General features: G+C 39.3%; 1 protein-coding gene and 1 long non-coding RNA gene across 2 annotated transcripts in view; one reads left to right on the top strand and one right to left on the bottom strand.

The window, feature by feature from the left end:
* LOC131423993 (uncharacterized) overlaps window positions 1–2,602 on the bottom strand; it is a 34,638-nt gene extending 32,036 nt beyond the window's left edge. Inside the window, exon 1 of the long non-coding RNA XR_009226312.1 lies at window positions 1,964–2,602. This is a non-coding gene — a long non-coding RNA (uncharacterized LOC131423993). The remainder of the gene's footprint in view (window positions 1–1,963) is intronic.
* On the top strand, window positions 2,548–8,584 carry CUNH15orf40 (chromosome unknown C15orf40 homolog). Its single transcript, XM_046438371.2, has 4 exons — window positions 2,548–2,716; window positions 3,606–3,732; window positions 5,772–5,899; window positions 7,478–8,584. Exons 1-4 carry the CDS (start codon window positions 2,612–2,614, stop codon window positions 7,571–7,573), a joined length of 456 nt encoding a protein of 151 aa, XP_046294327.1. The 5' UTR covers window positions 2,548–2,611; the 3' UTR covers window positions 7,574–8,584.
* Window positions 8,585–17,624: the final 9,040 nt, after the last annotated feature.

Below are 17,624 nucleotides of genomic sequence, written 5' to 3'. Positions count from 1 at the left end.
ATACCTCAGAAATTGTAAATTCAGATGTCCCACTCTGATCACAACTTTGGATACTTCTCCAGTTCTGTTACTAAGCCTTAAGTATGCAGCACCTTGACTTAACTTTCCCTACCCAGTTAGACCTGCATTTGTTCTTTTTCCTTTTTCTTCACCTTTGATCTTTAATCACTTAAACCACTTTATTAACCCTCAACTTTTGTATACAACCTGCTGAGTCCAGGCATTTAAAATAATGTAACTGCGGCTGGAGGTATAGCTTAACGGTAGAGTGTGTGCAGGGCATGCATGAGGCTCTGGGTTCAATCTCCAGCATCAAAAGTACAATAACTCTGGCCTGGTGGTGCATACCTGTAATCCCAGCAACTTGGAAGTCTGAGGCAGGAGGATCACAAGTTTAAGATCACCCTCAGCAATTTAGTGAGGCCCTAAGCAACTTTTCAAGATCCTGTCTCAAAAAATAAAAAGGGATGGGGATGTAGCTCACAGTAAAGTGCCCCTGGGATAAATCTCTAGTACCCATCCCCCCACCTAAAAAAGTACAATAAAATGATGTGATTGGATAGATAGGGACCTCAATGATGTCATGACCTCCAACTTGTTGGCATAAGTACAGCCACCTTCATTTCCCCACCCCCACTTCATGAATACTGTTCTTATTCTCAAGAGACAGAAATCTGCTAGTCTCTGTTTTCTCCTTAAGAGATAAAAAGATACTTTTCTCTGTTCTCAAGAAACAGTCACTTGCTTTCTGCAAAATCAGGTGATGCTTGCTATACCAGTCTCAAGGGTTAAACCTGCCCCTAACAGGAGGGCGGTCATGATTCTGGCCTATAAAAGGTAATACTCCAAGTGGGAGTTGCTGCTGCTCTCTCTGCACAGAGCAGCCTATCTGGCCTGACCATAAATCTGCTTATGCCTCTCTCCTTGGAGCGTCTCTGTGTGATTAGTCCTTCACCAGTTTTCTTTCACAACTTCAACTAGACCAACAATACTGCTGGTAAGTTTCAACAGACAGCTCTACCAGAGTCCTCTAAGTCTGTTCTTCTCTGCACCTTTATCACCTCCTTATCTGTTCCTTATCTAATAAAAGAATTTCCAGGGGCTGGGGTTGTGGCTCAGTGGTAGAGTACTTGCTTAGCATGTGTGAAGCACTGGATTTGGTCTTCAGCACCACATATAAATGAATGAATAAAATAAAGGTCCATCAACAACTAAAAAACGTGTGTGTGTGTGTGTGTGTGTGTGTGTATGAAGAATTTCCAGTTCTACCACCAAACCTACCTGTGTTCAGACCCCACCATGTCAGGAAACTGAGGTAACCTCCTGGCTCATCACTATCAACGACCTTCAAATAGTTAACTCATATAGTTTGAAAACTTAAGTCTCTACATTTTGTGTGCCCTTCAAACATCAGTTATTCCTTCACAGTGAAGTCAGGAAACTGCTCCTGCCTGGGTCACCAGAACCACTTTTTCCTTAAATTTTGGGGACACAATCTTTATTTTACATGTCTTTGTTGTGGTATTCATCACCATTGACTTCTCTTAGGTGCCCTTACACTGTGGTGGCCTCTCTCCCTGCCCTTAGGGTCCTATCCTGGGCCTGTCTCTCATCCATTTCCATGGCTTCAGTTACCATTTATTCTCAGAGGACTCCAAAATCGCCAGCATCAGCCCAGACCTCTCAAATTTCAGTTACATCCATTTAATTATCTCGATATTTCTACTTGGATATCCCATAATCATCTCAAACTTACTATGTCCAAACCTGTACTTTCAAACTTGTTACTCCACTCCTAAACCTGGGCAGGTTTCTTGACTCTTTGCTTTCATTCCCCAATGCACTCATTCTCCTAAGTTCTGATCATGTCAATTCTGAAGATCCTTACAAAGGTCAGATAACCCCACTGCAGTTAATTTTGGTTCAGGCCACCACATCCCATTTATGTGGTAGCTCTTCTTACCTCTGGTTTTTCGCCATACTGCAGCCAATGGTCTTTCTAAGGTAAACTGGGTTGTGCCAATCCCTAGCTTCAACCCCTTGAACGACTCCATGATCTTGTTTCTGACTTTTCCAGTTCATGTGTAGCCATATTACGCGTCATAGAATATTTCCTCTCCTTTTACATCAAGGGATCCTAACCGCCTTGGGCGCAAAGGAGCTGCACTCTCAGTGCATGGAAAAGGCCAAGCCCTCGACCTGTGGCCTTGGGAAGCAGGTGAGCTCTGTCTATCCTTGCGCGTTGGCTGCAGAGACGAGATGACACTGATTCCGTGCTCTCCAGGAAGCACACTTCAATCTTGAGAAGCAGCGATACCTTCCTCTTTCCCCTCGTGAGCAAAGACCAGAGGTGACGCGCCTTTCCCACTAGCGAGGGGAAAAGGGTCATGGCCCAATCAGACCTCAGACCCACGGGTTCGAGACAAGGAGTCTCCCGCCGGCCGCGAGGAGTCGCTCTCGGGCTGGACGAGGGCTGGGGCGTCGGGTCCATCCCCGCTACGCATTTAGGCGCAGAGCGCCCTTCCGTAGTCAGGCCGCCTGTCAATGCTGCTTGCGCAGGCGCACAGCACATTTCCGGTGCCGGGCCTCTTAGCAGCACCTTCCCAGAAGGATGGTGCGGCTCGGTGGTCGGTTTAAGTCTCTTCGGGCGGGACTGGGCACCCGGGCTTCCTTTTCTGGCGCCAAGATGCCAAAGAAAGCTAGTGCGACGAACAAGGCTAGTGTCAAGCCCCATGGCGTTGAGAGGGCGGGCCACCGGGCTGCTCCCGGAGCGGGTGTGGAAGGCATCTCGGGCGGCTGGTTGTGTCTCAGCCCTGCGTCTCACCCCGCACCTGGGCTCAGTCCTCCTCCTGAACCTGGGCTACTTTGTCCTCGCCATCCACCGGATGCAGTAGGAGCCGGACGCCTGTTCTCGCTTGGAAGGCTGTTCTTCCACCGTCTTTGCATGGCTAACTCCAACTCAAGCACTGCTTCCTGCTAGCAGCTTCCCCGCTGTCCCAAGGCGGGCTACCTTCCTCCTCCCTGTGTGCATATTCTTGGTGCTCTTAGCCCAGTGTACTGTAATTGTGTTCGTTCTCTCGCTCTCACTGCAGTCTAGTCTCCATGAGGGCAAGGACCTTGTGTCATCTTCATATATCCATTGCCTTCATACTGCCCTCTTAAGTAGTTTGTAATTTTCGAATGGATTCTAAGTTCCTAGCACAGTCTTTAAATGTCAATCACTATGGTTCCTTCCACTTCATCTCCTCCAGACACACACATGACACACTCAGGTTTAGACCACATCTAATACAAAAATGAATAGAAGTAAATTGTCCCTGCTTCTGAGGAATGGGAAGTATAAAGCAGATTTAGGAATCAAAGCACTAAGGTATGGAAGCCAGAGTTGGGTCTTCTTCCAAAGCAGGAAAAAATATTTTGTGGTGTTGATAAGAAAACTTCATGGCATAATCCTTGAAGGACATGGGAAAAACATTCTGAATCAGAAGTCCCTGACTAATAAGCCTACTTTGTTCTGATTAAAGGTGAAGAGGAGTAGTGGAAGAATCAAATTAAATGTGTGGGGAAATATTTTTTAACCTGTACAATTATGTTTCTTATTTTAGAGTAAAAGCCAAAGCAAGGAAGCAGAGAGACCACTTCCTCCCTTAGGTCCTGTGGCAGTCGATCCTAAAGGTTGTGTTACCATATCCATCCATGCCAAACCTGGCTCCAAACAAAATGCTGTAACAGGTACACCTGAACAATGGGTTGGGATTCTTGTGTGAATCAAGTGTCCCTTCCACCTTCCCTTTGCCTCATTTAGCTGACAGTTGATCCTATGACAGTTGAGTATATTTTTACATTTGCATTTAGAGCTTTCTCCATGTTAAAATTCTAGATTCTCATGTAAAGGTATTTGAAATTGAATACATGATATTTAAATTATACCCAGTTTGATGAAAACTATTGTCTTTTCCTTTCTAAAGATATATTGGTAAAAATGTGGTATTTTAAGAAAGATACTTATGTATAGCCTAGATTATTCTTTTTTAATATATATATATTTTTTTAGTTGTGGGTGAATACAATACCTTTATTTTATTTATTTTTATGTGGTGCTCAGACTCAAATCCAGTGTCTCACATGTTAGGCAAACACTCCACCAGTGAGCCACAACCCCAGCCTTAGATTATTCTTAATTTTTCCTATCTCTAAACTGAAAATACAATGGCCAGAGAAAGAAAGGCATTTCTGTCTCGTTTAGTGATCACTGACCTAAGGAATAGGAGAAAATCTGAGATCTAAAACCCCCATCAACTCCTACATGAAATTGTTTTTAAGTCAAAACAATATAAAACATTTCTAGGCCCAGTTTTATCATTTTTCAGATTAGATAGTTGGACAAAGAGACTTTCAAGCTATTCCCTCAAATCCTAGAAATGCCTCAGGAATCTCTTCTGGTGAAGGAGAAAGGCCAGCCAGTTACTTGGCTTCTGTAAATGTGTTTACTTTTGTTTTAAATATTGGGATTTCAGAGACAATTGGAAAAAATGAAGGATTTTAAAGGATAAAAGTTTAAAAACCATTTATCTGAATTGTCTTGAAAATCTTTTCTACTTCTAAAGCTTTGTATACCAAATTATATTTATATTTTGAAAATAAGACCTCAAATTGATGTGCTAGATAGGCCTTATTTGTACTAATGGCCATGTTAGCTTGTCTCTGTTGGGTACACCCCCTTGGCCAGCATTTATTGTATCAATCTAAGATGGTATCATTTCTATAGTACACAAGTATTTTATGTACCTTAGTAAGACAAAAATTCACATAAACACTTTCTTTTCCATCTACTATAAGACATGTCTTGATTTTCGCATTGTAGGTAAAAAACTGAGCATCTGAGAATTGGTGACAGGATGGGAGGAGGGTTGTTTTATGACCTCATTCTTGTGGATTCTCTGGCCATGTTGTTCACATTGGGTGTAAGTGGGTGGAAATGCCTGAGCAACCCCATATGCAGGATCAAGCTCATTTGTAAACTGCTTTGAGTAAATACTTCCCTTTCTTAATAATAGTGCGTGCAGAGCTATAGGGCACATTACTTGATTCCAAATTCCTCACTTGTAAATTGGAGATAATAATGGTGTTACTATCTTCTTTATAAAGTCATTATGAGGCTTAGGTTAATATGTGTAGAGCCCTTCAAGTATATTCATGTGTGCTTCAAATTGGTGGGTAGTAAATACTATGTAAATGTTAAATAGACATTATCAAATTTTCAAAGCACTTAAGATGCATCTCACATGAGAGATGAACCTATCCCACTGTTCTCCTTTTCCTGATGTGGAAACCCAAACAACCCTTTACAATCCAGCAAGCTGCCTTGCTCATGCACTTCCTTAGTTACCTTATTGGGGCTGAAGCTCAGCTAATTTAATTCCCTGCCTGGAGCTCTTTCTATTAGGCCAAGTGCAGCTTCTAGTTGCCTAAATCCAGGATGCTCTCCAGGACTCTTAAGTCCATCTTGGTCAGCAGGATAGATAAATATTTATTTTCTTTTCTGGATTTATTTTATAATGGTAGTTGCATATGTATCATGTTTATGTTCCTTGAAGTAAGATTAGTTCAACAGTTTTTTTTGTTTTGTTGCTGGGGATTAAACCCAATCCAACAGTTATTAATCAAAAATCTAGTATGTGGCAGGCAAATGCAAGCTCTTTTATAAAACTGCCTCACTTTAGGAAGAAAAAGAGCAACTCAAGGATACAGTACATACCATTTCATTCCAGATTTGACAACTGAAGCCGTAAATGTAGCTATTGCAGCACCACCGTCAGATGGAGAGGCTAATGCTGAGCTCTGTCGGTATCTTTCCAAGGTTTTAGAACTCAGGAGGAGTGATGTGGTTTTGGATAAGGTAGGTCTCTCTCTTTTTCAAACATCTTTGATTATTGCCACATAATCATGATAAAATATTAATTTGCTTCTTCACATTATTTGGAAAACCAGTTTGTTTTTAACTCACATATTCATTTAATTACAAAAATCTGAATTCTTCCTGTGTAGTTTCCTGTGTTTCTGCTACCTCAGTCCTTATTCAGAGTTGTCTATACTGTCTTATATTCCTTAGTTGCCACCATTTCTAGCATTTTCTTCCTTCCCAAACCCATTGTGAGGTAATCTTGCAATTCTTCTTTAAGACATCACCACACCAAAAAAATGTAAAATGATTTCTTGTTGTCATCTCCATTAGAGTTCATCAGGTATTTCTAATCCTCCATGTTGTCTTTGTTCACTAGAAGAAGCTCATCAGGAAGTTAGTGGATTCATATGTAGTCATTAATAACATGGTTTTGTACTTTAAAATCACTGAGGAATGATTCTCAATACAGGTTCCTGGGCATTACCTTAAACATAGAATTTAGAGTGCAGAATCTTGAAATTGAGTATGTAAGTGTAGGACCCAGCCATACTTATATCTTGAAGTTTTACTTGATTTTCAATGCTGTGTAATATAGATCATATCTGGTGGCATTCAACATCCTTGATAAATAAACTGCACCTTGATAAATAAACTGCTGTGGCAGGTCATTTCTTAATTTCTGCCAGTACTCATGTTTGGACATTTGCCTGAAAGGGTCTCCCCACTTTTCTACCTGTACAAATTCTGCCCATCTAGATAAATTCCTGTTCAGATTTTATCTTTAAAAGATGTGCTTGAGTGGCTTGGGAGTCTAAGGCAGGAGGATTGTGAGTTCAAAGCCAGTCTCAGCAAAAGCGAGGTGCTAAGCAACTTGGTGAGACCCTGTCTCTAAATAAAATACAAAATAGGGCAGGGGATGTGGCTTAGGGGTTGAGTGCCCCTGAGTCAATCCCAATACCCCCCCACCAATAAATAAATAAAAGATGTGCTTGAGAACATATCTTTTTAAAAATTGTTTTAAGTGATAGTGAAATCATAGCACTTGGATATTGTAGTGGCTCTTTGGACTTTTTAAGTTGTAGATGGACACATTGCCCTTATTTTATTTATTTATCTATTTTATATGTTGCTGAAGAACCCAGTGCTTCACACATGCTAGGCAAGTACTGTACCGCTGACCCACAACCCCAGCCCAGCAACTTGTTTTTATTTAAGATTATGCAAAGTTTCTATAAAATGCAATATTTACTTTGGTATTTTAAAATTATTTGCATCTTTAAACAAAAGAGTTACTTGAAACTAGAATATTGTAATTCATCATTTTGAAATTCTGATGCCAAACTTTTATCATTTTAGAAATTAAGGTATAAAACTAAAAACCTTGTTGAGTTGTAAAAATCTATAGTCAGGTGGAAGCAAAGAGATAGTTTTTGGTTGGACCCGACGTGGTCAGGAGAAAGTGTACATAAGCCATCTATAATGTCCCCATGAAGATATGACTGTGATGGGTACAACGGAAGTCTGTTGTCCCTTAAAGCATTAGAATGTTTATTGTGCTTTCTTTTGATTCAGGGTGGTAAATCTCGTGAAAAGGTGGTGAAGCTTTTGGCCTCTACAACTGCAGAAGAAATCTTGGAGAAATTAAAAAAGGAAGCCGAAAAAAAATAAAATCAAAAAAATGAAAAGTACATCCTTGAGGGACTTTTTAATTTCTATCAATGAAGAGGCGGCTAATAGGAAAAATATATTTAAATTCACACATACACAAAAATGGAGGTGAGAATGTGGGGAACAATGTATACTCATACATTGCTGGTGGGACTGCAAATTGGTGCAACCCCAATGGAAAGCAATATGAAGATTCCTCAGAAAATTTACAATGAAACCACCATTTGACCCAGTTATCCCACTCAGCATACTACAGTGATACAGCCACATCGATGTTTATAGCAGCTTAGCTCACAATAGCTAAACTATGGAACCAGCCTAGGTGCCCTTCAACAGATGAATGGATAAAGAAATTATGGGATATATGCACAATGGAATATTATCCTTGAAGAAGAATAAAATTATGGCACATGCCAGTAAATGGATGGAGCTGGTGAATATCATGCTAAGCGAAATAAGCCAATTCCAAAAACCCAAAGGCTGAATGTTTTCTCTGATGTAGATGCTAATTCACAATAAGGGGAGTAGCTAGGGAAGACTAGAAGTACTTTGGATTAGGCAGAGGGCAGTGAAGGGAGAAGAGGGATATGGGAGTAGAAAAGATAGTAGAATGGCCACGTGTGGTGGCACACGCCTGTAATCCCAGCAGCTCGGGAGGCTGAGGCAGGAGAATCTCAAGTTCAAAGCCAGCCTCAGCAAAAGCGAGGTGCTAAGCAACTCAGTGAGACCCTGTCTCTAAATAAAATACAAACTAGGGCTGGAGATGTGGCTCAGTGATCAAGTGGCCCTGAGTTCAATCCCCAGTACCAAAAAAGAAAGAAAGCAAGCATAGTAGAATAAATACCATGTGCATATATGGGGATGTGATTTGATGTGTATGACTGGTGTGATCCTACATCATGTACAACCAGAAGAATGAGAAGTTATACTCCATTTATATATGATGTGTCAGAATGCATTCTATTATCATGTATAACTAATTAGAACCAAAAAAATTGTGTGTGTGTGTGTGTGTGTGTGTGTGTGTAAAGACTCAAAAAGTAGAAATTTATGCTGGATGTGGTGGCACACACCTGTAATCCCAGCAGCTCAGGAGGCTAAGGCAGGAAGATCAAGAGTTCAAAGCCAGCCTCAGCAAAAGGTGCTAAGCAATTCAGTGTGATCCTGTCTCTAAAATACAAAATAGGGCTGGAAATGTGGACCAGTGGTCAAGTGCCACTGAGTTGAATCCCTGGCACACACCCACACACACACAAAATTAAATTTTTAAGAGCACTGTACCTTGAATACAGGTTCTAAAATTCCTGACTTCAAACAGCCTGAAACTTGTTATTCTGATTTCACGGTATTATAATATAATATAGCTGGAAAGGATATTCAGGATGACTGATTTAAACATTTGCTCTGTGATGAGGTTTCTGATATCCAGAAGTTGGGAGAATTACTGAAGATCATATCACACAAAATGGCAACTAGAACCCAGATCCTCTGACTCCTTATTTATTGCAGTTATCCTAATTATAAACAAAAATTATAATATTTCCAGTGTTTCTGAAATCTGGAGGTTGCCTCTTAATCCAGTTTTCAAGTAACAGAGGAAATCTGTCATGCTGCTTTTGTAGTCTTACCTTATATTTTAAGATAATGTTCTCAGTGCAAAAATGTGCTGGGTGCAGTAGTTCATGCCTGTAAATCCCAGCAACTCAGGAGGCTGAGGCGGGAGGATTATGAGTTCAAAACTGGCCTCAGCAATTTAGGGAGGCCCTATGCAACTTAGGGCCTTAGACCCCTGTCTCCAAGAAAAAAAAGAGGGGCTAGGGATGTGGCTCAAGCGGTAGCGCGCTCGCCTGGCATGCGTGCGGCCCGGGTTCGATCCTCAGCACCACATACAAACAAAGATGTTGTGTCCGCCGAGAACTAAAAAATAAATATTAAAAAATTCAAAAAAAAAAAAAAAAGAAAAAAAAGAGCTGAGGATGTGGCTCAGTGGTTAAATGCTCCTGGGTTCAGTCCCTGGTACAAAAAAATTAAATGAAAAAAAAAGTTTTAACATCTTTTAAAAACTGTATAGAGCTTTTTGTAAAAAAAGTATATAATAATCAAGACTTGTAACTTAATTATTTTTGAGAAGTAATTGAATTTTTATTTTTAAATTTTATTATTTTTTGATACTGGGGACTGAACCCAGGGATACTTTTTCACTGAGCTACATCCCCAGTCCTTTTTATTCTTTGAGACAGGGTATTGCCAAGTTTCTGAGGCTTTCACTAAATTGCCCAGGCTGGCCTTGACATTTTGATCCTCCTGCCTCAGCCCGAGTCATTGGAATTACAGGTGTATACCACTGCACCCAGCTGAGAAGACACTGGATTTCCTTCCATCTCAGTGGTAACTTAAAATCCATTATTTCTTCCAAATTCCCAAAGATCCTTAAAAAAATGAAGAGGACCTGGAAACTGTTTTTAGTATTTGTAAAGTCTATCAGAAATCACATCTATATTAAAGCTGAAAAGATAATATATTCTTACATATTTGGTGCAAGTTATAGTAATTTAAATAACTAAATTACCTTGACTGTCTTTTTTTTTTTTTTTAAAGAGAGAGGGAGAGAGAGAGAGAGAGAATTTTAATATTTATTTATTTTTTTTTAGTTTTCGGTGGACACAACATCTTTGTTTGTATGTGGTGCTGAGGATGAACCCGGGCCGCACGCATGCCAGGCGAGCGCGCTACCGCTTGAGCCACATCCCCAGCCCACCTTGACTGTCTTTGAACTCACCATTCTCCTGTCTCAGCTTCCCTAGTCCCTGGGATTACAGGCATGTGCCATATTGCCTGGCTACATAATTACTCTTGACAAAATGGTTTAACAATAACATTGGTGACTACACTATATACTAGGAAAGAAAAACCTGGTTTATTCTGCCCTGGAGGTAGGAGCAAAGATTTTGGATTCCTGATTCCCATGGACCACCCACAGGTGTGGATGAAAGACGGAAGATGGAGTGAGAATCAAGTTCTAAGCAGCCCAAACTCAAAAAATTTAGAGGCAGATTTTTGGGTTATGGGCTACCAGCATACATCCCTTAGATATCCCAGGAATTTGGTTCCTTAAATGTAAAATAGAATACAAATTATAGAACCTACCAGGCCCCAATCGAAATTGCTTTAATGCAAATGACTAGAAACCAAAAACTTAAGAAGCTAGATTTTCAATTTATATACTAGAGGTGGCACTATAATGCAATAGCAGAAAGCCAATGTAACTTGATGTAGGGAATTAACAATTCCTTTTGAAGTGAACCAGCACTATTAAGAAGTTCATTCTTTTTTAAAAAAATGTTTATTTTTCATTATTCATGGGCACAATATCTTGTTTATTTATTTTTATGTGGTGCTGAGGATTGAACCCAGTGACTCACATATGCGAAGCAAGTGCTCTGTCACTGAGCCTCAACCCCAGCCCAATTAGGAAGTTCATTTTGTACTGCCAATCTGTATCACACTTTAATCCTTCTTGTCTTTCCAGAAATGTTCCTTAGACCCCTCATATCTTAAGGAATTTACCTCAGGACTGTCTTTACTTGGGTCAGTTGGGTTCTTAGGGGTTCCAGTGCCATGGTGGAATCAGTAGGTCCTGAGTACCTCCCTTAATGTTGCAGCTGTCAGAAATCTCCTGTAGTCTGTGTTTCTGAAATTAGAATTGAGCTGGGCATTTGGCAAGGAACTAATTTCTAATCATGATGGCAACTTATTTAAGTGAATACACCTTCCAGACAGGATATATAGTGGGATTCTCCAGTGAGTACATGCTGTTCCCCATGTCATCATGTGAATCCTAATTGGAAAGCCTGGGATCAGAACCAGGAAACTATGACCATCTAAGCTCCCATTTCTGCCACTGGAATGGATCTAGTATCAGCCACAGCTCCTCTTCTAGAACAACTGGATCCACGATCCAGGGACTGTTTCCGTGCTATAAAAAGGCTTTCTTCCAACAGTTCTTTTAATTTAATTGATAAGTTTAGCATAACCCTAGTCTGCGTTAAGATCCCCCAAGTACCTTTATAAAATTTCAGGTACAGAATCCCCAAACTTTGCAGCCAGAGGTTAGACTCCCTGGTCACTCCTACATGAAACTCACCCATGATGATGTGGTTTTGCTATCACGGTGGTTTTCAAATTGTTTTAAAACCTGATTTCCTTAAAGATGCTTTGGGGAATTGGGTCTCTGAAGAATAAGGGAATGAGTCAAGTCACCAACTTCAAGCCTTTAATCCTCTTCTAAAGCTGTAATGTCCAATATGGTAGTTGCTCACATGTGGCAAAATGTGCTTTTTAAACTGAGAAATAAAAAACCATCAAATAAATAAAGCTCACATTGGAAAAAACAACAAAGAGGAGTCTGAAAATGTGGTAAGAAATTTAGAGGGCAAGACAAAGAACAGTGAGCAAAAGGAAAATGGCAGCTATGGAAGTCAGATAAAGGAAAATCAACATCTACATAACTGGTTCCTGAAGAACAGAACCAAAGAAATGGAACAGAACAAATATTTAAAGATATAATTAAGAAAATACTGAAGAAATAAAAGATGAATTTGTAGAAAGGGTGCAGTGTCCCAGGCGAAACAATGACCAAAAGAATCAACAGGGAGATACAACCTAGTAAGAATTTCCTGGTTTCAAAATTTTTAAAAAAGTTTATGAACATCCAGAGAAAAAAAGCTGAAGTCACAGGGAAGGAGGCAGCACATACATGCACATTCAAAATGTTGCTGATGGTAATGTAAATTGCTAGTGTTTTAAAAATGTGTCAACATTTATTAAAATAAAAATAGACCTTTTAAACCAACAATCTACTTTTGAGAATGTTCATAGAATACATAAAAACACTAAAGGACATATGTATAAAAGCAATGCAGCATTGTTAGTGCAAAAAAAGAAAGGGAGGGAAGAAAAGGGGAAAAGGAGGAAAAAAGGGAAGGAGAAAAAGATGGGAAGGACCTATCCACCTATAAGAGAACAATCATAATCAAAAGTAAATTCACATAATTTACTTCTAATTTATAGCTACTGACATAGAGTGATGCATTATATTGTTAAGTAAATAATTTTATGTATGCAGGTATTAAAAATATATAACTCCACTTTAGTAAGAAAGGGAAAAATATATGTACATCAAGTTTACATACACTTGTGTGAGCATGGTGAACAAGATAAAGCCATATACATCAGGTTGAATGCAGACTACTCATTTTTGTATTGTTTTACTTTTTATGATATTTTGTATATACACATAATATACATAGTTAAGTTTAAAATGAAAAAAAAATACAAACAATGAAGCTCTTGCCTTTAATGGTTATTAGAGAGCTTTATTTACGGAATTCAGACAAAGACACTGAAGATTCTTTAGGGAGTTAAAGGCACTGGCTGTGGAAAAAAACCTATGAGATCATCATTACATCCTCTCCAGAAGCTATCTCAGGAGGTCACTGAAACCCAAAAAAAGTCTAACTAGTAATTAATACATGGGGCTCTCTGTGCCCCTTAGGGACAGAAATGAAAACACCTACTAAATTAACCCATATCCCATGACGACAATGGTGAAAGATTTTTTTGAAATGAACTTCTAACATTCAAGTCAACCCAGAAATGCTTCCCTGTAACTCTAGAGGCACAAATGTGATATGGGCCAGTTACCCATTATGTGCCTAGTACTATGCTAAATTCTTTCATATATGTGCTTTCTTTGTAAGACATTTTTTATTTTGCAACTGATGTATAATATCTGTACTTATTTATGTAGTACAATATTATAATTAGACACATGTAAACAGTATAATAACCAAATCAGGGTAATTAGCATTCTATCTCCTCAAATATTATTTTAAGCTCTTCTCTAGTTATTTTTGAAGTGTATAATTAATGGTATATACCACAATGATGATTCTATTGTGCTACAGAACATTAGAACTACCCCCCAACTATATTTTGGTACCCATTATCCAACCTCTATCCTCCTTTCTCCTCTCCTTCTAGCTCCTAGTGACTTCTGCTCTTGTCTCTACTTTTTTTGTGATCAACTTTTAGCTTGTCCAAGTGAGAACATGTGATATTTGTCTTTCTGGGCCTGGCTTATTGCATTTAACATATTGCCCTTCAGCTCCATCCATGTTGTCACAAACAACATGATTTTATCCTTTTTGTGAATATTTCATTTAATTCTACAAGAGGGCAATCAAACCACATATTAGCAAATTTAATGGACGACTTACTTTATTAACCTGCTCCTCCCATCCTATCCTGTAAATCTTTAAGTCTAAGGGGTATTATGCATGGCTCACCTCCATGTTTCTCATCTGATAGCATGGGTAACCAAATCCTCAGAGGTCAGAAGTTTCGTGGCACCTGGAAGCCTGAGCATGGTTACAGCAGCTGCAGTTACTTCTTCTCATCCCCGTGATAACTTGTGTTATCAGCCATACTGATAGGCACCCAAGAAGCCAGTGTGGCCCAGGACCATTCTCTCTCAGAATGTCCACAGATCAAGGGATCTCTACTTGCATGTTCCTCAAAAGCTGGTCCTTATAGATAACACACAGATTTCTAGAAAGGATGAAATATTTACTCTCAAGGTTTCCCTGGAGTCCAATGGTATAATCTTCTAATTGGATCTAGTTGTTGATTCAGTTCCACAATAATTTAATATGGCAGGATCCAGGAGAAATCTTTGTTTAGATATCACAGAATGTCACACACACAGCTGTATATGAATCCTATTGGTCTTAATTTATTCTAAATTAAAAAACTTGAACATCTTAAAAGCATAACCTTTCTAAGTTTATAAAAAGGAAGAATTCTTTGAGTGACCTACATAATTAGGAGTTTCATAAGGAAACTCAATTTAGTTTTAAAGTCCCCATTTGAAATAAACAACTATCCATTCACTAATTCATTCATTCCTTGATCAAAATACAGGACAAAAAAAAAATCCAAACAGGCTTTTCAGTGAATAATTCATATACAATACCTCTTTGTCATTACCGAAGTGCTTTCATTAGTAAAGATTTCCAGCTAACAATACAATGGTAATACAAACCACCTCGACCTGGGAGTATTATTTCCTAATAATTTTTTTCACTACTAACTGTACTAGGGCATCACTATAGATTACAGCATATTTTTCATATGTAGCCAAATCTTGTGTTTGGGTTCTGCTATAGTTTAGATCTTTGTGTGTTATGTTGGGGGGCTACTGGGAGTTGAACTTAGAGATGTCCTATTGCTGAGATACACACCCAGCCTCCCCCCTGCCCCCGGCCTATTGTCTTTTTTTTTTTTTTTTTGAGACAGGGACTTTCTAAGTTGCTCAGGCTTGTCTCAAACCTGGGATCCTCCTGCCTCAGCCTCCTAAGTTATTGGGCTTACAGGTCTGTACTACTATGCCCAGATAGAGTTTAGATCTTGAATGCCTCCCAAAGGCACATATGTGAAAGGATTGGCTCCCAGCCTATGTTGTCACTGAGAGAATAGAACCTTTAAGAGATGGGGTTAAGTGAGAAAGTTAGATCATTGGCAGCATGCCCTTGAACTCAATATTTGAACTCAATATTTGAACTCAAGCCCTTTCCTCTCTCTTTCACTTCCAAACCACCATAACATGACCAGGCCTCCTCTGCCATCATGTACTGCCCTGTCATAGGCTCAAAAACAACAGGGCCAAGGAAACATGAGCCAAAATAAACCTTTCCTTCTTGATTATTTCTGGTATTGTGTCACTGTAATAACAGAGGTTTAATCAATCAAGTGAAATAGAAAGTAGGAAATGTTTAAGGTATTAAAAAACTGTATTTAGGAACAACATGTATTAGAGTTCAAAATTAGTCCTGACAGTAACTTTCATAGTGAAATATCACTTCCTTCCATTTTAGCATTCTAAAGTTAAATTGACATGACACCTTGCTTTTTAAAAACTATTGTTTTTAATTACAGATGGAAACAATACCTTTATTTTTGTGTGGTGCTGAGGAGCGAACCCAATGCCTCACACATGCTAGGCACGTGCTCTGCCACAACCCCAGCTGGAGACTCTTCTTCTTGGGGGAGGGGGAGACGGGACTGACTGACATTTCGTCACTATTTATTCTATTATAAAGTTCTAGGGCTGGGGATGTGGCTCAAGCGGTAGCGCGCTCGCCTGGCATGCGTGCAGCCCGGGTTCGATCTTCAGCACCACATACAAACAAAGATGTTGTGTCTGCCGAGAACTAAAAAATAAATATTAAAATTCTCTCTTTCTCTCTCTCTCTTTAAAAAAAAAAACGTCCTATATTTTTCCTTAGGCAGATAAAATACAAAAGGAAAAATTATATCCTGGTCTGTGAGCATTATACGGAATGCAACTTTGGAAACCAAAACCACGCTAGAAATCTTCCCAGATATTTTTTTCCTACATAGTTTCAAGAAACCAAAAACTATTCTAAAAGCAGTGACTCAAGGTTGTTATTCTTCCTATATCCCAAACCCTTCTACCACTCAAAAACAAAACACAAATATAGACAAGTCCCCAGCAAGCTGTTTTCAAAAATGACATTAATCTGATAGGTTCAATAATCAACATTTGACATTTTTAAGTCAGTGCCAATTTCCAAACAGCAAATGCTACTAGTTTTAGCTCAACTTTCTCATGGACTTTCTTCCACATTCTAAGTGCATGTTATGTCCTGAAGTTCTCCTTTTTTTGTCTATTCACATGAGTTCACATAGGAAAACCACCATAACTCCTTAATTCTCAATGTCTCCTCCTCTATCTCATCTTCTATCAGTTACTTTACATCCTTCATATCAACACTGCACATCAGAATCTTCACTGGTTGATTCAACAAATGTTTACATTAGGCCTATTATGTGCCCCTGGGGGTTTAAAGGCCACAATTCTAGTCCCTATTCTCAAGTTATTCCTATTCTACAGTTGGTTCATTTATTTTTATAACTCTGCAAGGGTGGCAAGTATATATTGTCCCCATTTTCCTAAGTGAGCAAATAATCACAAGAGTTGAGTGTCTCAAGGTCAGGTACCTTTGCAAGCACAGGATTTGAAGCCAGGACTCCTTAAATCGAATGCAGTATGTGATTACAACAAACTATCTCAAGAATTCTATTTAACATGATTTTAACTTTTTGTTCTTACTCTTAAATTATGTTATTTTTTTCATGTTGCATTCTGAAGCAATAACCATGCCTTTTATTTCTATCTTGTTTTAAGCACACCAGGGGTCAGGTGGATAATGACTGCTAAAAACAAAAACTACCACTACCATAGATTATTTACGCAAAATGCAGAAATAACTCAGGTTATAAGGACTTTTTCCACTTTTTCATGAGACCACATGTAGCCTACCTGTACCAAGTGTTAAAATATTTAAATACTATGGGAAAATAACCTCTTCAGAGCATTCTGAGAAGCATCTCTCAGCGCTATCCCTTGAATCCACAGCTCTCCTAAATGGTGTCAATAGTTGGCTTTTCACCCACATCCAGTGCTGGCGGTGGAATTTGAGGTTCCTCTGCATGATGCAAGCTGGCTACAAAATAAGGCTAAGAAAAGAAAGCGGCAAAAAAAAAAAAAAAACCCACAAAACACAAAAGGTATTTTAGAAAGCAAGGGCAGGGCAGGACAGCTCTTCAACCTTAGGGGTCGAGCTTCCACATTGGAAATAGAGAGGGCTAGAGCCCGTGTTTGCTTTATCATATGGGGGAAACTTCAAAGGTTTTCCATAGAATGTTCTTCGCCAAATAGGAAGTGGGCTGTCCAATTTCCAATGGGTTATGCCCAACTCCAGAGCTAGGAGATCAGTCTTCCTAGCCATGTGAAGACAGAGGTCAGTGCATTGTGCAATCCATTGAGTGGGAGAAACCACAAAACAGGTTGCAATGTCAAATCTAAATCTCCTTGGCTCAAGGCCGATTGAAGATGCTCAAATAGCTCAAAGGTGGCTCCCCACAGTTGGCACAGCACAGGATCCTGTTCTAATGCCATAATCAGCTA

This window comes from Marmota monax, unplaced genomic scaffold (assembly GCF_021218885.2).
Source record: "Marmota monax isolate L192 unplaced genomic scaffold, Marmota_monax_Labrador192_F-V1.1 WCK01_AAM20220418_F8-fsc00005, whole genome shotgun sequence".
Taxonomy (NCBI): domain Eukaryota; kingdom Metazoa; phylum Chordata; class Mammalia; order Rodentia; family Sciuridae; genus Marmota; species Marmota monax.
The sequence above is the reverse complement of the archived record's forward strand: the minus strand, read 5'-3'. Positions and strand labels throughout refer to the sequence as shown.

What these genes read in the sequence shown, in the direction of transcription:
- CUNH15orf40 (XM_046438371.2), top strand. Translation starts at nt 2,612, where the DNA reads ATGGTGCGGCTCGGTGGTCGGTTTAAGTCTCTTCGGGCGGGACTGGGC. An exon ending in AAGCTAGTGCGACGAACAAG is followed by an intron (nt 2,717 to 3,605) that starts GCTAGTGTCAAG and finishes TTCTTATTTTAG; the next exon opens with AGTAAAAGCCAAAGCAAGGA. An exon ending in CAAACAAAATGCTGTAACAG is followed by an intron (nt 3,733 to 5,771) that starts GTACACCTGAAC and finishes ATTTCATTCCAG; the next exon opens with ATTTGACAACTGAAGCCGTA.